We start from the raw sequence: 21,980 nt of genomic DNA on the forward strand, positions 1-21,980 counted from the left end.
GACATGGCAGTAATGAGAAGTTGAAAAGAAGGAAGAGGTGGAGAAAGTCATGGGCTTAGATTCTGTGATTAGAGGGGAGAAAATAAATAAAAGGAATTAAAGCATAGCCTATCTGCCTTTTATCTGCTATAGTTTTGGATTTTGTCATGAGACATTCAGATATATGGAGTAGATTTAAGAGGAGGAATAATAGTTAAGTGAATTTAGAAGAACATCTACATTTGGGGGGGGGAATTAAAACACTTAATACATTTTCAAAATTTGCATTCAGCACCCTGCTTTCTCTCAGTAGAGGAGTCAGGGCAGCCACTAAACGTTGCAGATAGCAAGATGGAATAAGAACAAGAAAAGCATGATTACTGACAGCCCTAGGAAATCAGAGAGACGTTCAGTTAATCTACATGCGCGTTTGGGAGACGCAGTCCAGGCTTTGAAACAAAATCAAAAGGACTCCGTCAGGCTGAGGACAACACCCAACAACAACCCCAAAGCAATGATTAATAACTTCCATCGTGGTCGGGTGGACCTTGAAGTCCTGGAAGCATTAGAGGGCTCTGGTTTGGGAAAGAATTCTGAAATTGTCTGACCTCACTGGAAAACTGTTTTGTAACACTGAAATAGAATTATGAACCGCCCACCTGTACGTGACAGTCTGGGTAGAAACAGGCACGGCTTTGATATCTGAAACCCGTGCCTTTAACAAATGGTACGATATCCAGAGTTCTGCCGTATCTTTGGGAACGTAGGACTTCATCCCTTGAACAAGCCAAAATAGTAACTGTGTAAACAAGCCAACTTACATAATTTATTTGGACTTGAAGTATTTTGGTAAAGTAATTTAAAAGGGCTGCTGATAAAAATAAGTCACAGAGGAAGAAATACTTCAGAATTGTTCGGAGATGGGAAAAAATAAGAATGTGAATAGAAATACTTAGTTTCTGTCAGAAAAGCGCAGGTTTTGTCATGGAAGTTTTGCCAGTAGAATCCCTCAAAATAGATGTCAACACTACAGTCCCCAGATCTGCTGATGGCACATACTGCTGCGGCTGGCCTCGTGAACCGTTTCACTGACTGGGCAGCAGGGGCAGAGGAAGCGCAGGTTTGCGCAGGGCAAGGTGCTGTGCTCTGCAGGGGATAAAGAACGTTCCAAGCATTTGTGCAGATCGTTCATGTGTTTATTCTAGTCGTACAGGACGATGGTGGGCTGTCACTGTGCAGACCTCAGCGCACCACTGCTGCCCTGCCCCTAACCCCAGTAAAATGCAAAGATCTGTAAATTATGGATTTGGCATATTACAGTACTGTACTTGTACATACAGCTTTTTGCAGTTATACGGCATCAATCTTGATTGGTTCTTTCAATTCTGCCAGTCCCGAGGATTGGAAAATTTTAGTCTAGCTGAGATTGTTAAGCTCAATATGAAAATAAAATCAAAGGGCCTGTGAGACGGGAGTTGAAATTCGACTATCCAGTAGTCACTCCTGAGGGTAAACTGGAGGAAACGATTGATTGAATCAGGATCCTTCTCACTAATAGTGGCATTCAATTCTGGTCGCACCATTTAAACATAAACCAAAAGACGAAGGTTTGAAAAATAGGTTAAAAAAAGAAAAGCTTATTAGGGGAAGAAAAAAAAATACTGACTACAGTTTGAGGTAAGCAGTAAATAAAGTACTGCTAAAGGTATGGTAGTAAGTCAGATACTGCTATCACACTTTCTCCTAATGTAAGAACAAAAAAATACTCAGTTACACATCAACTGTGAGGTATGGATAAATGATGTATGTAATGTATAGCGCTTGATTTACTGATGGGGGCAAGAGTTTACAATATTGGTTTTACTTTTTAAGTATTAAAAAGACTATGCATAATGTGCAATGAGATGAGATAACTGTGGTATATACTGTCAGTCATGTTTTTGGCCTTGTGAGGCCATCGCTCTTGGAGTAGCCTGGGAGGATCGTGAAGGAGACACAAGTTTGGCTGCGCAGTATTGCCTGTTAGGTAGGTGCAGTATGTTCTTCAGAAAGAAACCTGAGCGCCACATCAGAGCCATTGCAGTATCCCCCAGCTGGAGAGACTCCTCTGACCTGCCTGTCTTCACCACACGGAGAACTGGAAATTAGAAAGGGCTAAGAGAGAGGACTCTCTCTTTCTCTCTACTGTCTTGACCTGGCAGCAGAGATGGTGGCGAGGAGCACCTTCTGAGCGCTGAGGACAGATTAAGTCAGCTTGGTAGAGCGTGCATGTGTGAAGACTTGGTTTGAATCTCAGCTGTGCCAAGTCCTCTGTAGAAGCGCTACAGAGGTGCACTCGTTGTGCACCTTTTGCCAACAGCAAGCAGCACACCTGTTAATTTTTACATTTGTGCTAATGCTGCGAGCCTTTGAAATCCTAAATTATGACAAGATATGTGTTAAAGACAGAGGCCTTACGTTCTTCCTCGTATAGTCCTATCATTTAACTACGTTATTCTGGACAAATAAACTTTACAGACAGAAAGGTTCTTTTTGTCCCCATAAATACTAGCAGTTCCTCTTGGCCCGTCAGGTGGAACAGGAGATGAACCACCGGCCTAGAGACAGTTTCTCAGCTGGCCACAGCAGAGTAGTACTTCAGCCAGCAGTTCCCAGTGGACGCACACCAGACTCTTTGAACAGGAGGGGAGCAGTGCCGCCCCGTCTGAACCAGCACTGATTCCCCTCTCCCCACATGTTTGAATTAACTTCTCAGTCTCTGCTACTTGGCCCTGCAGAGCAAGGAGCTTCTGGCCAGAGATGGGGGATTTGCTGGAGCCACAGCCATTTTGAGAGTGCTGTGGGTTGTTAAAACTTATTTCAGAGAATGCAGGTCTCTCTTCAGACATGATGGAAAGTGCAGTGTGTTTCACATCTTTGGGAGGAAAGGATTGGTCTGGGGTGAAATGTTTTGAGTTCAATTTCATAGAAAAGGTTTTTAAAGAGTTGATGCCGTTTCCTCATGTGTCTCCACGGCTTCAGTATTTGCATACTAATTATGTCCATAATTTATCCCACTTTGCCTTTTTTGCATTCCTATTGAAAGAATGTTTTTTAATCCATCACTAGTTATAAATTATTAGAAGACAGAATAGAAGAAGGAATAGTTCTTTATTTGGTAAAGCAATTAAACGTTCTGTGTATTTATGAAACGAAGAAGAAACACTGTGACAGAGTCGCTCTTTTATGAGAATATGCGAGGGCTCTCTGTGGGGTGCCAGTTCGCCAGCAAAACGCATGTAAAGCAATTTCAGGGCGCGATGCGAAGCCCAGCAAAGTTGATGGAATTCTGTCCCATTACCCAGTGGACTCTGGATTGAACTGCTCCATGATGAGAATGAGTCATTTGAGGAGACTTCCACAGACAAGCACAACTGCAGGGGGCCAGGATAGCAACTGATTAGGGAGCTGACTGAGACTGAACAAGTGTGGCTCCACAAAGAGCTGAAATAATTAATGTGTGGCAATGAGATGGAAGACAGCCAAATGACATGATGTAGCTTTGTAAGGATGGATTTACCTGGAGTATGTTGCCAGAGACTTTTTAAAAAAAAATTACAATAAAATTTCTTGAGTAGTTACTTGCTAATGCACAAAACATTGTAATTCAGTAACTTTCTTGCTGTGATGGACAAGATCTATAAACACACTTTTTCCTTCAATCATAATACGAGGTTAAGGCAGCCAAGAATGTTGATTGTTTCACAAGCTTAATTTCAGACAGACTGAATGTCATCACTTGTGAAGGGGAGCAGTCAGCTGCTGGGAAGCACTGGTGTAGAACTGTGAATCGTGTGTGAATCGGGACTGACCGGTTACTAAATGTTACCTGTTTATTTTATTCATCCGTCTGTGAAATACGTTTCTATTTTATATACCAGCCGTCTGACTGGAAAGGGTTATGGTGTTACTTCAGCAAGGTTATCGTGTCGTGTATGTACTTACAGTCATGGAGAGACTCCTAAAAAGCTAAAAATAATCGTTTTGAAAAATCTGTGGTCACCATGTGTACCTTCCATATTAGAAAGCAAGTATGAAAGTATTATAAAAGGTCTATTTTGTTAACTAAGTGAGGAAAAGTACTTACACTTTGGTGTGCATTTTTTTTAGGGAACAAAACAGATGCTTTAAAACCTGGAATAAAAACGGAGCCTTCTGATCACCTCTATGCCATGAAACATGCTTCAAACACTACTAAAAATTGCTCTTTATTAAAACAGTACACGACTTCCTCCCCTTTTAAGGTGGATAGTTTACATCCTTATTCATCTTTAGCACATAAGCCTGGCATAACAGCAGTGACTAATATTCAACAAGATTTTTCAGTTCCCTACGGGTATTTTGAATGCAGTAGTAAGCAACCTCACGTGACACCTTACGTTAATTGTAAGAACTTTGATGTGTCGGTCAAAGATTATACTGGAATTTTGCTGAATGATAAGATGAATGGTGTGCCACCGATTCTTCCAGAGGTCACTGCTCCAGGCCCCCCAGCCCATAAAGACCCCCTGCCCACTATACTTGAACATCAGCCAGACAAACAGAATTGTCAGCTTCAGTTAGACAATTCTCCTTCTTCACAGATGGTCAGCTCTTGTGACTTGTCAGTACCGCTAAGCTCTCCGGCAAAGGATGCAGTTGGAAACGAAGCTGACTGTTCCCATGGATGCCCGGTGGAAAAGGGCAGCTCCCATCGAGAACAGATGTGCGATGTTGACTGTGTGGACGAAAAGCCAAACAGTGCACTGGGACAACCGACTGATCCTGAAGAAAAAGCTGAGGAACTGTGGTCAGACAGCGAGCACAATTTTTTGGATGATGACATTGGCGGGGTTGCTGTGGCACCTTCTCACGGTTCTATCTTAATTGAATGTGCAAGACGTGAACTCCATGCTACCACACCTATTAAAAAACCCAACCGCAATCATCCCACAAGAATTTCTTTAGTTTTCTACCAACATAAAAATTTAAATGAGCCAAAACATGGTTTAGCCATGTGGGAAGCAAAGATGGCTGAGAGGGCGAAAGAAAAAGAAAAAGAAGCGGAAAGATTAGGAACGGAGAATACCGACCTAAACTCTAGCAGCAGGAAAACAAAGCAAACAAGTGAAAACAGAGATCTGTTTTATGAAGACAATGAGTTCAACCAAATTCCATCGCGCAGAGCATTAACAGTGACTAAGGATAACGTAATCACCGTCTCTTCGTACGCCCTCACACGAGTCGCAGGGCCTTACAACCATTGGGCATAGGTTTTAGTATCAAATGCCTCCTCTTGGTGCAGTGTTACACAGTGTTTCTTTAAGGTGCTGTTAAAGGACAAGTCTCGTGTCGTTTACTATTTGCTCATCTCAACCATTTTAAGGCTGAGGTAAAAAAAAGGGGGGGGGGATTTTCTTCTTAAACTGTGACTTTAACATTTGGTGGTGCTCAAGCACGTTTTAAGCAAAAAAAAAAAAGTTGTATAGTTTTAATACATTCTAAAAAAAGATTTTGTTTAGGTTATTAACCTTGATTGAATCATTCAGTTTATTACCTTTAGGAATTTATATTTTGGTGCTTTAAATCAAGTCTGTTTACTACAAAAATCATTTATAGGGATTTTAACAGGTTCACATTTTATGGTGTTAAATCAAGTTATACAGTAATAGCTCTACACAGCTCTTGGTGCTTAACCACATCAACCAGTTAAAAATAAATAAGCTGAATTATTACTTCATGGTGCCATTGCTTTAACAACTTCCAACCATTGCCATAGAGTCCAAATTACAGAGAAATCTTTTAGAAAACCAATGAATTTTTTTTTTCCTCTAGATTTTTCCTTATGTATGAAATGAAGTTAATGGTAATGATGGCTGGAAGTTGTTTTTAAGCTGTAAATATATATTTTAAAAGCACTTTCTATTTTTAAAATTAACTTGAAATAGTATAGTATAAGGATCATATTGTCTAAGGTTTGTGCATACTCTACAGAAGAAACCATTTTATTCTTGCTGTGTAGAGTTCCGTATTGTTACAGCTGCAGTATGTATGCTAATAGCATATATGGTTGTTTTTAGACTTGCCCTTTTTCATCGAAGATTTTATGTTGCATATAAACAACAGCTACGAAATGCAGAAACATTTTCTTATTTTCACGAGAGCGTACAAACGTGAGATTAGGAGAAGTCTTGTCGATGTGTGTGTTGCTATTGGGAGTTACGAGTATTATTTGGTTTTTTAAAGGCAGCATTTGTTAGGATTTCTTTGAGCAATAAGTGCGTAAGTCTCATTCGTTTGGAGCATTATAAGTTAACGTGACAACCAAATGTTCCTAATGCCTCAGGGGTAGGATTGTTTTGGGATTAAAAAAAAAAAAATACCCCCTAGAGTTGCCTTATTCTATTCTGGAAAAAAAAATAATAATAATTTGGAGAAAATAAAAAGGAAGTGTTGGAGAAGTATGAAATTTGAAATATTTAACAGCAAATTTTTCATTAAGAATAACCCATATGTAATATTCACCAGCTTTCTAAGTTCAGTTTTTTTACAAAATTGTTTTGTAAATTTTTAAAGTGACTTAACATTTCACGTAGAAAGGGTTGTATTCTTCCTTCCAAACGTAAGAAATTTATGTTCTCCATTTCTGTTGAAGAAGTGACATATAATGAAATGAGTATTTGCTAAACCAGAGGAAAACCAGACACTCCATCGCTTTTAAATACTGTAGCATCCCACTCTTCTTTCTGATTCTCCTCTCCTGTGTATCTCTTTTCCAAACTTATTTATTTAAACAAATTACCAAATGACAATGTTAGCTAAGGACCGACCTCATCCTGCAACTTCTTCCATGAGAACAGCTCTGCGTAGCCATACCTGCCCGCTCAGAGCCAGGACTCCTCTCGTGACTGCGAGCTGCAGGATCAGGCCCCAGAGACGAAGCTGTTCCCTAACTCTGCCTCGGAGTCCTCCCCGGCTGGGTCACCTGTAGGTATAACGAGGGCAGAGTTTTCCAGTGCGAAAAGTATGCTACTAATATACTTGATAATACGATAATGTAGTGGTGCTGTAACAGAGGAATACGAGCTATCTAATCTGCTTTATTTAAACCCAGACAAGGTGCTTTTTCCTGGAGAAGCTGAGCTGTAAGCGCTATATTTACAGTTTTGGTACGAAAAGGACATCAGTTGTATTTCTAACACATAGTGCCAGCCAGGACCTTGGTGCTACAGAGACTTCCATGCGGCTGTAGGTGAGCGAGACTGTTCTCCTGTATAAACGTACGCACGTGTGGTGTTCGCAGGAGCAAGGTCTGAAGTAGCAATCACTATGTCACCACCTCGGGTTCAATTCTACAGATTCCTGTTGCAATTAACAGAAGTGTTGATGGCGGAGGATGGCCGAATTGAAGCCGTTCTTTGTATCTTACCTATTTTAAGTAAAATTTGTAAAAACCGGGTATGCTGCAAACTTTAGTTCAAAGCTTAATATTAGCTCAAATAGAGGATATGAAGGGATTGTAAATAGTAATAAAACAGAACCAATTTATGCCATCGTTTTGTACCAGCAGTTTTATGCTTCTTGACTATGTAATATATACAGTATACATCAAATCATTATGGTATTTTGTGTGCCTTAGACTTCCATTTTAAAACTTGTATATTTTTGGTGAGCTGAAGATTAGTAAGACTTCAGCTGTCCATACAGTAAGTAGTACTGTACGTTCTCTAGCTGTTCCATTCCTGTATCTGCTATCTGAAAACCCTTGTTCAACACCACGATCGAGCGTTACATTACAGAAAAGATCAGTTTATTGGTTTCACTAATAGTGCCGATAGCTTCAGATTGTATAAATGCAGATTTATCATTCAGCACTCCCATGGGAATAGCAATTTTTCTAACAAAATTAGTAAGTTACAGAGCCATCTCTTTACCTTTAAGATAATTGAAGTGGATCATTTTTACTTGAATCTTCCCCTATAAATGCCTGTATTTAACTTCTGTATGATCGGAAACTTCAAGATAAAAATGTTTCATTGCAAAACCAGCAGCTTCCCTCAAAGAAGTGGGAAACAGAAAGGTGGATCTAAAAGGATACTTCCGAACAGAGCCCCTGGCAAGTCACTGCACAAGGGAGGCCAGGTCTGCCTTTTCTGAAATTGTAATTTTAACAGAGAAAAGTGTATCTTAACGTAACAGTTAATGCTGTTAACTGATAGGTGCTACAACTCACAGCTACTACTTTATTAACAGTACTTACATGAGAAACGTGTATCGTCTGTCCAGTGAAATACCATTCGCGGTGCTCTTTCCTGACTGTCAGTCCTGTAACTACTTTCTCAGCGCGTCCCCGACAGGCGGGTTAGCTGGACGTTCACCTCCTGCTGTGGCACGCAGCGGGTTGTGATCTGAGAAGCTGGTATTTTCTGTTGCTGTCCTGCGGTATAGAAAGTGCAACTATTTACTGTTTTTACAACTGTGTGCTATTTATTGTAACATTTCAGAATATTTATCAGTCTTGTACACCAATTATGTTGTTTTGAGTAAGGTTATCATTTTGTAACAGTATTTGTCTCTTAAAGTTTGCAAATCTGCTAGTCTGTTGCTCTCCTTTGCAGCCCACACAACCACTTGTGATTTGCTCTTGCCCCTTAACAAAGTCCTTCCAGGATGGCCAGACCGGGAGCTGGATCTAAAGCTGAGGCAGCTGGCTAGGTCAGACCTGCAGGTTTTACTCTGTTTCCAGCAGCTGGCACTGTGCTCTGGGTGAAAAATCAGAAAATGGAATCAGGTGTGGGCTGCTGGTGGTTGTCTTTTGATCCTTTTTTACAGTATGTTAGCAAAAACGGTCGTGATCCAACATGGGGCACCTCTGACTTCCCAAAATAAATGTCCCTCATCCCTTTCCCCACTGCATCCTGTACCACTGCTCCACCCTCACTTTGGAGGGAAGTGGTGCCTTGTGCAGGAGCTGTTTCTGTTGGACTCCCCGAGTCCCTACAGAGTTACTGCAGTCACTCCCAGTTAAGCAGTGAATTTTCCTCGTGCAGTTTCTCTGCGCTTACCGATTTCTAAATGCTGTCATATTACAGAAAAAAAAATATTTCAATCAATATAGTAGTCACAAGATCAAAAAGCATTTTAAGAACTTACAAATACTTGTGACTGTCTAGCTGCAAGTTGTATTCAGATTTTTTTTTTAAGGACTTTGTAAGCTAACTTTTAGGAATAACTGCAGTTACAAGTCCTTATCTCACCTATGACAGTGCTTCTCTGTACTCAGAACAGGAAACAAGTGTAGTATCTAAGCAGCATTTTATGTTAAGCATGGGCAAATGACAACATTAGTACTTAAGATTATTTGTAACATACAGCTGTTAGGGTTTTTTTTAAAGAACTTTTATAATATCATTGCGGTACTACGCTAAATTTGGTGGGTTAAATTTGGGTCCTGTTTATGTTGCTGCAGCCCCAGTGACTGGTGTGCTTTCATGCAATTTTCATATTTAACCAGATGGATGTGGGTAACAGTCGAACAAAGCGTGTGCTGACTCAGACCTTGCAGCCCTGCAATAGGTTTTGCAAGGACAGATGGGGAGGGATTTGGAGTAAATGTTGTACTTCTGGGTATCTTGTTTGTAGCATGAGAAGTGATTCAGGGTCTGGAGAGAGACACAATTCCTTCATCTCGAGTGTGAGACACCTTCAGGCTTATGCTCTTGACAGCTCTTTTTTACTTTATTTTTTTTCTTTGTTATCTGATACGTTGTTCACTGAGAGATTGAGCATGGAAGCATCCTAATAAAACTGCATCTTCATGTTTTTATATTTAAAATGTAAGGTCAGTCTTGCCCTTTCACCTCCCATGAGATTTCTCTCTTGTGAAATCAGCTCCTTTTATCAAGCAGTCATCAGCTTTGTAACCCATGTTTATTTTTTTATATATATAATTTTTCTTTTTACCACAGAAATCCTGTAATTTCTAGGTGGTTTTATTACTTGTGTGAAAGGTGTCTGCCCAGCTGTGACCCATGGATCTGATCTTAAATAACACCATTAGAGATGAGGAACAGTCCGATCATATGTGGAAATTCTGGCTTTCTTCTTAATTTCATCAGATGTTGATCTGAGTTTCAGGAGGAAGTGCAGAGGGACTATCTTTCCATACAATCAAACTGCAGAGACAGTTGCCATTGGATACTGTGCCACCCCAGTGCTGCACTGCAATGTCTGTGTCACCGTGTCGCGCAGCTGTGGATGTATGTACAAATTCAGCTCTTTCCGCAGCTGCTCTGGAGACATAACCTCTCCTTTGGTCTCTGCCTGCCTATACTGGTTTAAGGAAAAAAACAAAACAAAACAAAAACCAAAGAGGAGGGAGAGAGTTGGTCACCGTTCTTTAATCTGTGTAGATTAAAAAGGCAAGGAGCCCTGCTGTCACCACCAGTGTCCTTCCCACGATCAGGACAGAGAATGTGGGAAGCTGATGGGATGCACGGCACGAATACATCGCAGGCAAAACTGAAGGCACAACTGGCTTTTGAGACAGCCTTCCCTGTACACGTTGTCGTTGCCAGGGTACTTCTTTATACTGACACTTTTGGGTACATCTAACTTTAAATTCGTAAGCTTTTTTATTTAGTCTGTGACACATTTATGTTCTCCTTTAATCTTAAACAAGAGTGGCCAGTGTCAAAAGTCCCAAGGATGTGGCTGCTTAGTGGAACAGTACAGAAACTGGCTTCAGTGTCTGCTGGAATTACCGGATGCTTAGTCAGGCAGTTTTCACAAGTTGTCTAGGTGCTGCTCCAGTATGTTGCTGCAAAATTATAATTACATAAAGGAAAGAGGTTTATTTTTTATTTGAGGTTTTCTTAAAGACCAATGATTTCTAATAGCAGTATCTGATCAGGCACCAGTATACGTACGCATCACTTCTTCTCAAGAGTGGTTGAAAATGTATTTTGTGTTTACTTTTAATTACTTCCCTAGTAAAACACTTTTGGTTATTTCAGAGGAGTGAGGAAAAATTTTGTTTAATACTGTCATTTACATATGTGACTAAATTGTGAGGACTTAATCCTACATAATGCTGTGTGGTCTCCCTGAAGAACACTTAATTTGACTCATGTTGATTAGAGCGTGTTGCTTTCTGGTCTGTACAGATGTCACCGAACGCTACAGCCACCTTTCCCGCTCCGTGGTCTCTTTATGGGTCGTCTGCTGTGGTTAGCTGTTTTCACAGTCAGTGCTAGATAATGTTATAACCTGCTGCTGAATGCTTTAAATGCTTGTAACTACTCCAGAAGTTCTTCCTCTCCCTCTGCAGATCTGCTTCAGTACTCGGTGTTAGCGTTAGCCGTCAGCCTGCTTGTGAATCCCCCACGCGCACTGTCACTGCTTTGTATGTAAACCAGCCCGTCTTCATCTCGGGAATATCATGAGAATTTATTCCCCTTGTGACTCTTCCAAAATCTGTTTCTTTCAGTCAACTTTTATGCTCTACATGACAGTTCTGGGGGTTTCTTTACTTCATGGTCTGTCATAGGGAGCTTATTTTTCATTCCACAAAAGAGGGACATTCATTATCTGTCACAATCAGTGTTTTCTTACGTTTTAAATCAGTCAGTTTTCCAGTTAATTTTCAGATTTCTTGATGTAATTGTTACACTTTCTTCTTATACCCGCAAGTTGCCACACAAAACCAACTTTGCAAGACTAGAAAAATGCTCACCCTTTGAGAAGGGAAAGTCAGCCCTTCTCAGAGTACAAGACTTTTGCTTCTGTTGCTAGCAGCTCTGTGGAATGCCCTCTTTTGGAGCTACTCTGCCAGCTCTGCTCAAATGGTGGCCTAAGCCAGGTGCTGCAGACCCCGCACAGTTACAGGAGCGGGAGTGTTTCTGTACATCTGGTTGTATCCCTGTGCAGAGATCAGTCACAGTCCTTGTGAGACACCCAAGTGTTGCCCGAGTTAAATGCCTTAACAAACACAGGACTGCTTGCAAAAAAGAGTGGAAGAATGGATTTTTGCTGTTGTTGTTCTTCCTCTGTAGCAGCAAGTGGAATTGATTGAGTTTGAGCAGAAAATATTTAAGTAGTTACTGCCTTTTATTAAAGGGTATAGAGGTGTCGGCATTGCTGTTTTCTTCTTTGCGAGACATGAAAACTCCAGGATCCTTTTTTCAATCCAGTTCCCCAGTTAATCATCCCTACAGTGTTTGCAGTGTTCAACCATACACTCGTAACCAGCTTCTGAAGATACGAGATGCTTCTCGGTGCTGTCTCCTCAATTCTTCCCACAACAGTATCTTTTCTCTTTTCTTTAACTGGACCATTACATAAGGAACTTTTCCACACACACCTACATTAAAATGCTGGAATCATGCAACAGCATACTTGCAGTGAATGCGAGACAGGGGTGCTAAATAACTTAACGTGAAGGTGACTTGCTCTCCTTGGTGTGACTGATTAACAGTGCTGTTCTCAACACTCTGCGTACCTTCCCAGCTTTCCTCATAAAGTCAGAGGACGCAGCTGTAGACCTGGAAAAAACTACGTACATAAGGATGAAGGCAGATCTGGCAGTTAATCCTCAGAGAGTTACCAGTTACCGCAGATGAACTGTATTCCAAAGAAGTGCTGTTGCAGTGGAGCAAGGGAACTGCTAGTTTGATGTTCAGTATTGCAGTTGTTGCCACAGAACATTTTAATACTGTTGTGGAAAGTTTTGTGACCTGATCAGTATTTTACATGTGTATCTGTATTTTTTATTATAATATTGTAATGGAAAAGGGTCTAGGGTTTGAGAGTCCTCTTCAAATAAGAATGAAGGCCCTGATTCTCACTTATAACTACTGTCCTTTGTACCACATAAAAAGGACAAAGGGGCCTTAAATGGATGCTGATTTAGCTTACATCCTTCAGAGCATCCCATCACACCGACAGCGGTATAAAAGGTCAGTAGTACAAATCAAAGACGTCACCAAATGGCTGATTTGTACAATCGTCTGAAGTCAATTTAACAATAACCCTATCGTGCACGTGCTGGCCAGTAACATCCAGATTGTTCTTAGTTTAGAAATACAGGCTGCATTGGTGTTATCGGGTTTTAAGTACTCCCTTACATCAGCTGTCCTTTTCCCAGCATTGTCTACACAGAGAACGTGCTAGAAGATTTGTACCTCCAGGTAACGGCCTGGCCAGAGATCTCACAGAATTGCTAACAGTACTGTTTCTAAGCTTTGGTAGCTTTTCTTAAATACTTGCTTCTCTTTACCATAACTTGATCCCTTTGACTTATTATATAAAATGGGGTCGTGGCAGTCTCCTGAAGTCCATTCTTTTCTGACTCAAGACCCAACAGGGTATGCAGTATCACGTGAGTGGGCTGAGTTTTGAGGCATGAAGCTAAAAGCCAACATTTTCTGACTGCCCTAACTGTGGTGATAGTTGCCAGTGAAACTGCTGGCACCGCCGTGCACCCTTGAGTCACGCCGAGCTTCCCTTGCTGCCAGTGGAAGCTTTACGTAAGCATCCTGCCCCACTACCTTGCAGTTATGAAATGCAATGCAATGCAAACTTCTCTTTCAAAAAAAGTCTGCTGAGAAGGAAATGTATTTTCATTCTTAAATTTCTAAACGGCAGTCATACTGCAGAGCCTAACAACAGATTTGGTACTAACTTTGTGAAGGCCGGTCTAATCCGTGCAACTCGGAAGGCAGCGTCTGAACTTCATGAATCTCTTGTCCTCAAAATGAAAAAAATAACTGTAGGCAAGGAAAACAAATGTGATATCCCAACAGCACTAAACGAAAGCCAGTTCTAACCAATACAAACAGTCAGACATGTCAGTCTTTAACAATTAATTATTCTACAATTATTTGTTCAGTTTGGAAGAGACAGCTCTTCATAATTTGACAATATCGTACCAGCTCATAGATAGCGTTCAGAATTTGCTGTCGTAAGAAAGAACATTAATATGTAAGGACACACTGTACTGAAATGCTATGGCTAATGAATTCTTTCCTGCTTTGCAAAATTAAAATATTAACAGTATGCCAAAGCAAAAAAAAAAAAGAAGTCAGAATTTTCTTTCTTTCCTTCTCTCTTTCTTCTTTTCTCTCTCTCTTTTTTTTCCTTTCCCTTTCTTTCTTTGGGATGCATTTGATATTTAATTTTCAACTTTGAGGTTTTGGATTATTTCCATTTGCCAACCTACTGTATTTGGATCTGGAGCACAAAATTAACTTTTTTAAACAAAAGATTATGTACAGGGAGAAAAAAAATCAGAAAGAAAAAGCACTTCATTATGTCACAGTATTTACAGGAGAAAGTATAAAAATTCCTTCTTTTCTCAAAAAAACCCACTTGGGGCCTGATTCTTTCCTAGTATAACTGAGCACAGCTTCACGAGGCTGTGGAGCTGTGACAAGTTACGCTAGCTGAGAAACTGAACCTTAAAATCTTCTTTGCAGACAAGGGAACCCTTACCAGCAGTACTTGAAGACTTGTGAGTTGTGACTGCATGTTACTTGAAAGATCTAATTAAGCTATGTTTTTTGGTGCAAGCAGTTGTTGTACATGATTTCATGTTTATGTAGCAAGATGCATTGAAATGTTGATACTAGTATTGAAACATACATGTAAAAATTGTTGTTGTGGAAATTGTCTGTTCTGTTCTATTTTTCTTGTGTGTCTCATCTGTTTAGAACGTAAACTTTCTTTTTTTTTTTTTTTATTATTGTCCTAACTGAATAAGGCTAAATGAATACTGTAATTGAAAATATATTTTAAATCTTGTCATGAGTTTTTAAAAAGACTATTACAAATTGTATCATTCCTGATTACACAGAACTTTGTGGGTGGTTTTAAATAAATTTTATACTTCTATTTTGCACTTAGTCGTCTAATTTTTCTTTCCTGCATTTTTCATGCATTTCTTCTTGTAAAATGATTTAAGAAATAAAAGGAAGTTGTTTTCCTAATACAAACCAAACCAAAGTCATGCTGGAGGAAGACAAGACTTAAAAATTTAGGCCAGGAAAGCCTGTACCATGCAATTTACAGTTAAGTCAATGCCCCGCTTCATAATACAGCATACAATGCTACATATATGTCCCGTTTAAAACCATTACGTGGTTTGACATTTTAGACAAGAAAATTAAAAATAACTGATTGTAAAGCTAGAAACAGTCTAGTCTTGCAGCATATCTGAGTGCTGAGATCCTCATCAAAGACCTGATGATGATAGCAAGGAGTTTTCCAATAAAAATACTAGACTTTAGATGCCGAATGTTCATCTACTTTACCCTACAGGCAGTAAAACATCTTGGTAAGGGAAGAGTAAGAAAATGATTGCTAATAAAAAGGACAAAACGGTTTGTGAACACACTTACACAGTGTCTCTCTGCTGCCAGCCCTGCCTGGCAGGGCAAGGTTATGGGCATCATTTACTGTGGCTTTTAATTCCCACTGAGTGGAAACAGTCCAGGTTTTAAATCGCTTTAAATCAGAGGGTATGTTATTTTTTCACAAGACAAAATAGACCTTGGCGCTAATCCGCTTTATTATGTGATGTTTTACTGTAGAAGAATACCAGACAGAACTCCTGGTTTTTAAATCTGAAGAAAAGGAGGAAAACAACTCTGTTCATGTTTGCCGCTTCTCCAGTAAGTACAGTAGCAAAAGCTGCTGTTACGATAATCGTCCAGGTAACTGGAAGATTAAGGGCAGGAAAACGCTGCTCTCCTCAGGCTTCAATAATGCCCCAGTAATAAACCACATTTGGTAATATGGTGCATCTAGTTCCTGGGAGCTGAATGCAGTAATCCAACAGGAAGGCCTGCACCCTCCTATGGAATCTGCTGCTCTTTTAGAGGATAATCCTTACTGGATTTTTACAGCAACATCTCGCAGCGTGCCCCAGGCCCTCTAAACTGACCATCACATCTTCAACAGCTACGCGTTCCACAGTTTGATATTAGAGTCTGCAACCCATAGCACGGTGTCCTGTGGATTTTGCATGGCATTTGAAGACTTGGGAGCAGGTCCAAAAACGTCACTATTGAGGGACAGATGCTGATGAGAAGCAACATTTTCCAGCTCCCTTTCAGGTACTGCCAGCCAGCTGCATATGGCCTTCCCCAGCATTCCCACTGGGCAGTGTGTTCCCAGTCAGAGCCACATTCTTCATTACATCAGAGCAAGCATCATAGCCAAATATAATTTAAACACAAGCAAGACAGTGCTTCAGTTAGTAGTGGTTTGGTTCAAAAAATGGCCTAGATAGTCTAAAACAAAATACTTACCAGCAATACCCATCTGTGGTTTTAATCTAAGGCACACTGGAAAAATATTTTAAAAGTGGAAATTTAAGCCCAGCTCTTTCAATAACCATTGACTGGAGCACAATTCCTAAGATGGGTCTCTAAGTCCCTGTCCAGTCCGCTTACTTCTGGATACTCTTGCTTTTATTACATACACCAGTTATACAAAATTCCTAGCAGTTGAATTCTTAAAAATGTCAATGTCTTTTTAGACAAAGTCAAAAATTACCTAATATCGCTACTATACCTCGCGTACATCTCCATTAATTCATAACGTAACTGGCTAACGCTTCTCCACTGTTTGACCCTGAAGCAGTCCTGAATTGATGCAGAGGCATCACGAGTTAGCCTTGTTTTTCAGCTCAGAACAGTAACACTTTTGCCTCTTGTGGCGTAACAAGTCAGCAGTTCAGTTTCTTGTGATCACTTTGTTTTACACACACTTCTGTTTTTGCACGGTGATGACTGAATCCCTTCAAGGAAATGAAGTACTAATCCTCTGCTTCGTCAAGCAAACACTTCTGTGACAGACCCTAACTCACTTCCGCAACAGCAGAAAGCCTTGTAAGGACTCACCTGGGTTACAGCTGCTGCAAATTTTAAGGGTGAGATTTGTTGGGCTGTCACAAATTACCCTGTTCTATGAGGGTAGGAAGCTGTGAGTGGCTCAGGTGTGCCACTGCTTAACAGCCCCCGTTAGGCTGTAGCTCTTGTGAGACCTGACTAGCTATGTAGTTAAAAAAACACCCAGACCACACAAGAATGCTTAACTGTAGAGTGCACACCAGCAAGCCTTTCACGCGCCGGAGGCTCCGGATCACCCCAAAGAGTACAGGCAAGTATTCCCTTTGCATGTAATTTCTGTTGCATCTGAGCAAATATTACGAGTTCGTCTCTGCCTGTCCTTGCTTTGCTATGGGATGAGGCTAAATATTACAGGCAGCAGTGGAAGAGAAGTAGGTTCTCAGCTCTCAATCTCCTGCTTTTCAAGCAATGGAACGAGGATTTTAAAGGCGGTCAGTATTTTTCTTCCTATCTTCTTTATTGCCTGTCTGTAGAAGTTCAATACCTCTGTCTTTCGTACGGCTTGGTTACCCTAAGGTTGTATGGAGACAGATGAGAAATCCTTTCTTGTATACACAATCAAATCTGATACACCTAGAAAAAGAGGGCCTTCCGAAAGGTACCGAGGACTTTCCCAAAGCACTGGAATACAAGTCAGCTTGGTTAAGAAGACAGGAATCCTTAAAATAACCGTAACAACCTATGCTCTCATGCAAGGCAGCTGTTCCTGTGCTCCCTGGTCAACATGAATTCCACCTCCACCTTCCAAAAAATCATGAGGAATGATCCAAATGTTATAGCTCTCCCTAGACAGGAAGCCTCCCATTAAATGAACATTCATAATAATATTTTTAGGCAAGATCTATCCTGTACTCCCTTAAGAACTGTAGGACTCGGGTAAGTACTTCCGATTAAAGTCAAATGGTTAAGCAAAACCAAAAGTCATAAAATTTGAAACCAAATCTGTCTGATTTTAGTTCAGAAGTTACTTTACTCTTAAAAGATACAGTTACATTTTCCAAAAGGAGACTTCCCCCCTTTGCAAGAAAAGTATTTCTCTGAAATTCCACATTAACTATGATAATCTAAAACAATTTTCAAAAAGGTTTCCTTCTAATACATCTTTTCAATCACAATAATGTGGGTTTTTTTGAATTTTGAAGTGTCAAATGGGAATATTCAGAAGAAAAAAAATGTATTTTATGCCTGGCTAGGAAAAGATGTTTAGTTGCTTATATAAAATTCCTGTGCCCAAGCATTGGTTCAACTGAATGAAAGCCAGGCTTTCATGGGACTGGCAGAATAGCTGTAAACAACACAGACCCCGCAGGCCTCTGCGTAGGAATCCGAGTTCAGAACTGAAATAGAAATGTTTTTGGTGGTTACCTCACTAGTGGTGAGTCACCTCATGAACAGGGCACCCAGACAGTATTTAGCTTACATTTCACTTCGGCACCACTGACAATCTGCTCACTCCTATTTACCTTAGAATATCCTCTAAGTTACCAGCAGAAACATGTTAAGAGTTTCTTTTCTTATTTTTACAGAAATAGATCTCTTTCTTCAATCTACTCTCTGTTCCAGATTTTTAGCTGGCAATTTTTATGTATCACCTCAGCTTTTTTTTTTTTTTTTTTTTTTTTTAAATTTAAATGTAACCACAGAGGCTGTGGCAGAATTTATGCCGTAACTGCAGCCAACAACGACAGCTCAGGCAACAACAAGGCTACATTTAACAGCATGCATCTCTTCTGCACTGCCTGCACCAAAGCAGCTGTGTAAGAAGACCTTCACCACTTCCTCTGAAGAGCCCTCTCCTTTCCAGTCCAGCTGTGACTGTGGGCAGCACTGTCTTAAAAGACTAATTTTTCTACATATTTTCTACCTGATTTCAAATACTTTTCTAAAAATGCCACTGTTTATCTAAATATTTTTATTCCTAAACCAGCTATGGACATGACTACATTAGGATGCGAGTTGCTTCAGTTCTCTGTCAGCACTCTTCAGAACTAAGACAGCCTTGTTCCAGGATGCACAGAAATGTATTTCCAACAAGAATATGAAAAAGGTAATACAACGATCTTTCATCATCAAAGTTACATCATCAAAACTGAGTGTAATAACCATCTCCCTGTAACTGGTACAGGTCTCACATTTAGGCGGACGGATACAATACAACCAGTTACCGATCACTATTCGTTTTCTGTCCGGTAGCTTCATGTGTGGTATGAAACACTAATTTCTGTGTCTTCTCAATTGTAGAGATTGTCAAAACATTGTTTATTAGAAGATTATAATTTATCCTCTAGTTAATTCCTCTAAATACATAGTATGAATACAGTCAAATCTGTTTCTGGTTTTATTCAACCAAAAATAAGCCTCTTCCACACTTTCTTTACATCTTTCTTTCACGGCATGCACCCAAGATATCTCGGAGTAGTTTTGTCCTACCTGATGCGGGAAGTATCACGGTACCTCTGTTGCTGGTGTACAGTGACAAGTGTTTGGTAAGTGCTTAACTTGTATAGAAAGGACACCGTAATACAGGTGTTCAGCCATAATGTATTTATTATGGTGTCGAATTTAAATATAGTGTCAATGTATAGTGATCTATTAAAGAATAGCAGTAGCACAGGTAACAGGGGAACTTGCCTCTTAGCGTTTCCCTACAACCAACCTGGCCCATGTTCCCATTTTCAAAAGAAGGATAAGCATTACAACAGATTCTTGTTTCACTTTGTTTCAAAAACAGGACATCTGCTTTCCCAAGGCTGTAAAGTAGAACTTAAAGGTATTTCTACAGGCAATGACAAATACTATTTGCAGCTAATACCCTTTTAGATTGCACAACCCCTGCAGCACACTTTTTTTTTTCTGTGGTAAGTTTATGATACAATCAGTTATGAGGTACCTCAGAGGGACTCTGAAGACAGTAAAGATTTATTTCATGACAAATGTGATTATTTTTCTTGAACATCTCGGAGATCTGAAGCTGGAGTCGTTAGTCACCTTCACTACGGGCAAATGTGTTTGTATCTCTGAAATGAATTACGGGATTTTTTTTTTTTCTTTCTCAGCTGAAGGTGAGATACTGCACCAAACAACAAAGATAACATGGCAAATGTTGACACATAACCAACACCAGTGTAGGTCCAAAATTCATACCATAGGCAGAAACAATAAAATTTCATATTCCTTGAGCTAATGGAGAAACTCCTGTCTCAAAGCAAGCCATACGCCAGCTTTTTGAACTCCCAGTATGCTCATTAGAGACCTGTGATCTCCACTCCTCAATCTGCACTCCACCGACACCCAGTATCAAGATCAGCATGCTTCTACTTGCTACTCCAGTGTTGATACTTTTGGGTATATTAGCTGTCGCTTACACAGCGCTGAATCGGTAATGCTAGGTGCTGTTGTAGTAGTGGAAAATGTATTTATTTCTATGATTCTGTTAAGTAGTACACAAAGAGGTGTTGTTTCTGCAAGCTCCTTCAGTCATGGATCCTCAAAAAACAAACCAGAAAGCCGTTTGTTTTAAACTTTTTCAAATAACAGCATTTCATTAAGTACTAAATAAGCCTCTCTTCAAAGGGGACGTATATGGTTTCACTCCAGAAAAACTCTGGTCTATAAAGAGCACGTATGCCACGGTGGAAGGTGCCATGGATCAACTTCATGGCTTTCCTGAGCAAAGGCAGGCAGCTGAGTACTGCAATTAACTAATTGCACTATGAGATTTTACCAGCTATGTAGCATTTCCTGATACTAAAATTATTTTATTTGCGCTTTTCCATTCATCTTTGTTAAATGTACTGATCGTACCAAAATACACACATTCTTTGATTATAAGCTCTAAAAAATACCATTTCTCTTCACAATATCCCCAGCTTGTTCCTAACTCCCATAAACACTGAGAAGGTTGGAAGCAGCACGTGCTTTACAGTTTTGCCTTCTAATTTGTATCTTTTTCTCAACTTACCTGATTATTTTAAGGTAACTTGTAGAAATGTCATCTCTTTCAGACTTCTGCCCCTTTACCAATTTTGGATTAAACTGTCCAATGTACTTAAAAGATGCTTGAGGAAAAGAAGACAGAACAGGGATCATTCACTTAAGCTTAGAGCTATTTTAAGAAACAAGACTAGAAGTGCTCACATTTTTTCACCAGAATTTCCATTACAACTGTTCATCAGAACAGCATGGTTTATCTTGAAAAGAAGATATAGAGACCTAAAGAATTTAAAAGGAGTCATTAATGTACTATAAATGGCAGTGGCAAAACCTGTCAGCTAATGGTAGCAATGTGCGTGGAAAGCAGAAAGTACACAAAGTGATATGCTACTTGAGGTACGGGAAATCAGACTTGTGGTTTCCTATGAGCTTCTAAGGCTTTCTTTAAGAGCATCACTAACAATTATGCATCCTCTGATAAAAAGGCTGTGGGCCAAAAGACTGAACAATAGAGCTACTTCATAAAACTCTGATGTTTGCTGACAATAATTTTCTCCTTCAACACAATTTTGCCACCATCCTTTTAATTTATGGAGTGGGAGAGGGCTCTATTATATTTTAGCCTCTAATCTGATTTCCAGGTTAAAGAGTATAGATTCTGCTTTAGTCAACCGGGTTGGACAGTTACGCCAGAAAGAGACACGAGTAAGGTTTAAGACGTGTAGACCTAAAAATGAAGATTTACGTTTATCAGTGTAAAACTTCCAAACCCTCATGCAATTTGCACTGTACTTCAAAAGGCTAGGGCAGATCTGTCTTTGGGTATTACTGAGTAACAAATGCTGACAGATATTTACCTTCACCTAGTGGTCTCCTGCTTCTTTCTCTAGTTGCCCTCCTACAATACAATCCAGCTCACTGCAATTGAGAGTTTAATGTTGTTGCCTCTCAGGTTGCTTTTATTCCATCATTAACTTTGTTTTTAATAACAAACAAAACACTTCTAAGTCACATATTCATTTACAAAGTGTGTCTTGCTGACTATACCCTCAAATGTTAAGCAATATCCCACGCGTGTATTTCACTCAAAGCAAAGCTGTGTAACAAACTACTTAAGGGATGGAAGGCTCTTTTTAACAT

At 39.9% G+C, this 21,980-nt stretch overlaps 1 protein-coding gene and 1 long non-coding RNA gene across 3 annotated transcripts in view; one reads left to right on the forward strand and one right to left on the reverse strand.

Annotated features, from left to right (window-relative positions):
• TET1 (tet methylcytosine dioxygenase 1) overlaps positions 1-6,883 on the forward strand; it is a 61,714-nt gene extending 54,831 nt beyond the window's left edge. The window contains exon 11 of the mRNA XM_086752767.1: positions 4,129-6,883. Within this exon, the coding sequence (XP_086608893.1) occupies positions 4,129-5,270 (1,142 nt within the window). The 3' untranslated portion in view covers positions 5,271-6,883. The remainder of the gene's footprint in view (positions 1-4,128) is intronic.
• LOC147600053 (uncharacterized) lies at positions 4,786-20,967 on the reverse strand. 2 transcript variants are annotated; one of them, XR_015259117.1, is made up of 5 exons: positions 20,869-20,967; positions 13,679-13,763; positions 8,258-8,434; positions 6,874-6,982; positions 4,786-4,920 (listed from the first exon to the last, which is right to left on the reverse strand). It is a non-coding gene; the product is annotated as an uncharacterized LOC147600053 (long non-coding RNA). The 2 variants fall into 2 exon arrangements; XR_015259118.1 differs by lacking the exon at positions 13,679-13,763.
• Positions 20,968-21,980: the final 1,013 nt, after the last annotated feature.

Source organism: Chlamydotis macqueenii, chromosome 7 (assembly GCF_036417535.1).
Source record: "Chlamydotis macqueenii isolate bChlMac1 chromosome 7, bChlMac1.mat, whole genome shotgun sequence".
NCBI classification, from domain to species: Eukaryota; Metazoa; Chordata; class Aves; order Otidiformes; family Otididae; genus Chlamydotis; species Chlamydotis macqueenii.